General features: G+C 32.3%; 1 protein-coding gene across 1 annotated transcript; it reads left to right on the top strand.

The window, feature by feature from the left end:
• Positions 1 to 380: 380 nt before the first annotated feature.
• Positions 381 to 1,410, top strand: LOC147802949 (uncharacterized). The gene has a single exon (XM_087153301.1). It carries the CDS (start codon positions 381 to 383, stop codon positions 1,137 to 1,139), a length of 759 nt encoding a protein of 252 aa, XP_087009427.1. The 3' UTR covers positions 1,140 to 1,410.
• The last annotated feature ends 4,556 nt before the right edge of the window (positions 1,411 to 5,966 follow it).

Raw genomic sequence — 5,966 nt, 5'->3', positions numbered from 1 at the left:
AATAAAAGTAAGTTTTAGTAAATTTACTAATAATAACTTAATAATTTTAAATCGAACTTAATTAGTTTAGTTCGGTATTGTAGTATTATTATTAATCGATAATGAATCGATTAATGAGATGATTATAAATATTTTATTATATGTTGGATGGCAACAGCTACAGGAGATAGATAGAACAGCAACGATGAATAAATTACTTACTTACTAACCTTCTGAATAAGATGTCTTGTATTAAAGCGATGAAACAACACTTCAATGGTGACTATGCGGACGATTTGAATTGATATTAATTATACCCATCAAGAATTTTGTTTAGTTGATTCTGATCTCAGTTTGAAAAAAAAAAAAAATCTGGTGACGCCATTCAGACTTCTTTCGTCATGTCTGAGGTAAGTGCTGTACAAATACCACTATATAACAGATCAGATCCTGCTCTTTGGCTTATTATGTGTGAAAGCACGTTTAGATTGGCATATCCCAAACCTGTAACAGAATCTATAACCAAATATAATTACATTGTTTCTCAATTACCGCCAGAGATTGCCCCGATTGTACGAGATATTTTAATGAATCCTGATGCTACAGATCCTTACAATAATTTAAAAACAGAATTAATTGTTAGATCAGGCGAGTCATCGCAACAAGAAATTCGCCAACTTTTGTCTGGTGAAGAACTGGGTAACAGGAAGCCTTCCGAACTATTAAGGATTATGAAACGTCGTGCAGAAACATTAAAAGTCCCTGAAAAGCTTATGTTAGAATTATTTTTGCAGCGTTTGCCAACATCAGTACAAACGATTTTAGCAGCTGTTTCAGATTTAACTTTAGAAAAAGCAGCCGACATTTCCGATAAGATATTAGAAGTCACGCCAGTTCCCATGGAAACCCACTCTATAACTGAAAACGATTCAAATTCAATGGAAGAGAAATTACTTCGCCAAATAAAAAAATTAAATGAAAGAATTGACAAACTTGAAATTGCTCGCTCTCGTTCTCCTTATCGCAGGAACAGAAGTAATAGTGTTAAAAAACGAGATTCATCTGTTTGCTGGTACCATCGCAATTTTGGAAACAAATGTAAACCAGGAAAATGCGTTATGCCATGTAAGTTTCGGGAAAACGGAGTTGGCGAAGAATAAACGCGACATGTTCTTTGCCACAAACATCGCGTCGCCTGTTCATTCGAGACCGGACAACAAACTTATCATTTCTGGTCGATACTGGATCCGACGTGTCCATTCTCCCGGCAAATTATATTCAAAAAAGAAATAATCCTCTGCAAACAGTTTTCGCTGCTAATTCTACACCAATTAATGTTTATGGACAAAAAACACTTTCTTTAGATTTCGGATTAAGACGAATTTTTTCTTGGTCATTTTTTATTGCTAATATTACGACGCCAATTTTAGGTGCCGATTTCAATTCACTCTTTTGCTTTAGTGCCAGATTTACGCAATAAATGTCTAAGAGATTTGACGACTAAATTTAAAACAAAAGGTCATGTTAAGGAAACAATATTGCATTCAGTTAAAACAATATCAGGTGATTCTGTGATTCATTCACTTTTAGCAGAATTTCCCTCAATTACTAAATTACCGGATCCCAATCAACCCGTAAAACATAACACCCTTCATTTTATAAATACGGTAGGTCCTCCAGTAGTAGCAAGACCTCGCAGATTAGCTCCGGATAGACTAAAAATTGCAAAATCAGAATTTAAAAAAATGATGGAATTAGGGCACATAAGACCATCTAGAAGTAATTATGCATCCCCACTTCACATGGTCCCAAAAAAGGGAACACTGGAGTGGAGGCCAGTTGGTGATTTTAGGGCACTAAATGCACAAACAGTGAAGGAAAAATATCCCATTCCTTGTGTAGCTGATTTCACATCTGAACTGCATGGCTCCAAAATTTTCAGTCACATTGACTTAGTAAAGGCCTATCACCAGATTCCAATTAACCCTGATGACATTCATAAAACGGCCATTTGTACACCTTTTGGACTATTCGAAAGTACACGCATGCAGTTCGGACTGTGCAACGCAGCAGCTACATTCCAAAGATTTATTGACGAAGTCACTAGAGATTTACCTAATATTTATGCATTTGTCGACGACATATTAATCGCGTCTAAAAATCATAGTGAACATATACAAAACCTTAAGAATTTATTTGCAAGATTAGAACAATATGGTCTTTGTATCAATGTTGAAAAATGTACATTCAGTAAAAATTCTTTAAATTTCTTAGGCTTTAAATTAACAGAAATGGGAATCGAACCTCTACCCGATCGCGTACAATGCATATTAGAATTCCCTCAACCTTCCAATTTAACACAACTTCGCAGATTTTTAGGCATGTTTAATTTCTATCGCAGATTTATCCCAAAAGCCGCTGATATCCTTAATCCTTTAATACAATTTTTAGAAGGAAATAAAAAGAAAAATCATTCTAAGGTCAAAAATGAGCCATTAAAATGGAATGAAAACGCAGAAAAATCCTTCTTAAAGGCAAAGGAAGCAATCGCGCAGGCAACCCTCTTAAAACACCCTATTCCTGGTGCAAACTTAAGCTTATGGGTCGACGCATCGGATTTTGCAATAGGGGGTTCATTAATGCAACTTTCAGAGGGGAAATGGGAGCCTTTAGCTTTTTACTCGATGAAATTAAATAATTCTCAAAAAAAAAAATGGTCAACCTATGACCGCGAGTTATTTTCTATTTATTCGGCAATAAAATTCAAACACATGTTAGAGGGCAGAGAATTTCAAATATATACTGATCAAAAACCACTAATCTATGCATTCAAACAAAATCCGGATAAATGTTCCCCAAGACAACTACGCCATTTAGATTTTATATCTCAATATTCAACTGACCTTAGACATGTACAGGGACCCGAAAATATAGTAGCCGACACACTTTCGCGTATAGAATTAGATTCAATTACTAAATCGAATTTTCTGAATTTTCTCGATCTGGCGAAGGCTCAACAAACTGATGCAGAAATTCAAGATATTAGTCAAAATAAAAATTCTTCTCTTCATCTTGAACTCAAACCATGTCAAAATACAGACATTGACTTAATATGCGACAATTCAAATGGTTCTCCACGCCCATTCATTCCGACAACATTTCGAAGACAAATTTTCGAGCACTTGCATGGCATATCACATCCTGGTATTACAGCTACTACTAAGCTCATCTGTGACAGATATGTTTGGCCAAATATGAAGAAAAACATAAAAGAATGGGTGAAATGCTGTGAACCTTGTCAGCGTTCTAAAATTCAAAGACACACCAAAGCTCCTCTAGGAACATTCAGCTTACCTGATGCTCGATTTCAACAAATACACGTCGACATTGTAGGCCCGTTACCTTCATCTGATGGTTACCGCTACTTATTAACAATGATCGATATATTTTCAAGATGGCCAGAAGCCATACCGATTGTGGACATGCAAGCCATAACCATCTGTCGTGCAATTTTCCACACTTGGATATCTCGATTTGGATGCCCTTCGATAATTACAACAGATCAAGGTTCTCAGATGCGATCATCTTTATATCGTGAGTTTTCCGGAATGTTAGGAACAAGCCGAATTCGTACGACAGCATACCATCCCATTTCAAATGGCATTGTGGAAAGATTTCATCGCCACTTAAAATCATCAATAAAAGCGCATGAAAACTCACAGTGGACAGAAGTACTCCCAGTAGTCCTTTTAGGAATCCGTACTGCTGTAAAGGAGGATATCAACGCATCGTGTGCCGAACTGGTATACGGAACAACTCTTCAATTTCCAAGCGACATGCTAGAAACATCCATCATTCCACCATGTGATGATATTTTTGTTGATCGTCTTAGAAACACCATGCGTGAATTGAATCCAATTGCAACATCTGCTCATGGACGAACTACATTTTACGTTAATCCCTCACTAAGCACTTGTTCTCACGTGTTTTTAAGAGTGGATTGTGTAAAACCTCCCTTATGTCAACCCTATACAGGTCCACATAAGGTTTTGAAGCGATCAGCTAAAAACCTTACAATTCAACTAAATGGCAGGCAATCTACTGTGTCCATAGACCGTGTAAAGCCAGCATATTTGATTCCTACTACAGAGAAGGTTGAATCAAACTTACGGGTTGTAAAACCTGGAATTTCCAAATCCTTACATACAGAAAAAAATCATTCTCCCAAGGAACCCGACAAAATTGTGACTAGGTCTGGAAGACATGTACACTTTCCAGCAAAACTGGCAACTTATGTTAGTTATTAACATTATTAGCTAAGCAAGGTTGTTTAGTAAAAAATATTATTTTCAATGATGTAAATAGAGTAATATTCAAAATTTTATGTAAAATATTATGTCGTTTCAGAGTATAATTCTCTGACACTGGGGGGATACTCTGTAGTATTATTATTAATCGATAATGAATCGATTAATGAGATGATTATAAATATTTTATTATATGTTGGATGGCAAAAGCTACAGGAGATAGATAGAACAGCAACGATGAATAAATTACTTACTTACTAAACTTCTGAATAAGATGTCTTGTATTAAAGCGATGAAACAACACTTCAGTATCCATTGTTTTTTATCAAATTTCGAAAGAATTTATCTATTTGGCTTTTCGGATGAATAAACATTTCTACATATTCTTATAATTTTATTCATTTGATTAAAAATGGTATTTAAATAGACATTTTCAGAAGTATTAAAATTATAAATAATTGATTTATTTATATTAGAATTAAAATCACTTCTCTTACCGTATAAATCAACAGAGCAGATATTTTCTTCTTTTATAATACCCATATCCAAAAAATAAAAATTTTATTATCATCATGATTTCGATGCAAGATTAATTCCTCGGGGTAAATATCATTTGATAAAATAGTAAAATCTTGAAAATTAAAGATAATTAAACCATCAATAAATCTAGAAAGAAATTAATATTAAGAGTATAATTTTTTCCTTAATAGTGAAAAAATAAATTTTCCAAGAGAGATGAAAGATGAAAAATTAGATGCGTGTAGCATTCCATTAATTTGAAAAAAATATGTTTAACATTGTAAAGATTAAAGAGACATAAGTTAATTAGAAATTCCCAATAATAAAAATCACAATTGAGGATACTTCTAAAATCATAGTAAGAACTCAGAAGAACATCTTATAGTTTATAAAGAGTAATATTATTGAAAAGATCCTAGAAACAAAAAGTTGCAATAGAATTAATTTTATTTTGTATAAATCGGTTAATTATTACTGATAATTTAAAATTATCTTAAATCTGTTGATTATTAGCGATAATCTTAAAATAACTTATTTAATAATATTGTTAATAATTTTATATAAGTAGGTAGAGAAAATGATGCCAGGTTTAGTTAGACAAGTATTAGAACTACTTGTGTTTGTTCTATATTTTATAAAAATTTTATAACATTTTGGACTGATAAATAAGTAAGGAAATTATCTATTCCTTTTTTTTTTTTACCTCTTATATAAAGTTAAAAAATTTTTAATGATAAAATCATTATTTAAATTATTAAGCTTAAAATTTTTGCTATTTCTCTATTTCTGTATTTTAAAGTTCAACATAGATTTTTTTTGAACACAAGATTGCATAATTATTATTAGCTTTGTCTATAGAGTAATTACATTTTTTTTGTAGTTGCTTAATTCATTTTAGAAAAAAAATTGTTGAATTGTGACTGTTATTTATATTTTCATTTTTACTGAAAACAAAGCTTTTAAAGTAATAATAAACAGCCCTCTTCTAGTCTGTTAACAAAACTAAAGGCAAAAAGAGTCTATTCGATAATTTTTTTAAAAAAAAATATTGATATCGTTAAGAACGTATTCTAGAAATTTATTGAGTCTAAAGATTATGTCTTTTTTTATTAAATTCCGAATTTCTAAATTTTCAATAATATTTAATTTACCAATAATAAT

This window comes from Parasteatoda tepidariorum, chromosome 10 (assembly GCF_982258835.1).
Source record: "Parasteatoda tepidariorum strain Cologne lab strain chromosome 10, Ptep-v5.0, whole genome shotgun sequence".
NCBI lineage: Eukaryota > Metazoa > Arthropoda > Arachnida > Araneae > Theridiidae > Parasteatoda > Parasteatoda tepidariorum.
The sequence above is the reverse complement of the archived record's forward strand: the minus strand, read 5'-3'. Positions and strand labels throughout refer to the sequence as shown.

Bases quoted from the DNA above. Each gene is read 5' to 3' on its own strand.
- LOC147802949 (XM_087153301.1), top strand. From the start codon at position 381: ATGTCTGAGGTAAGTGCTGTACAAATACCACTATATAACAGATCAGAT.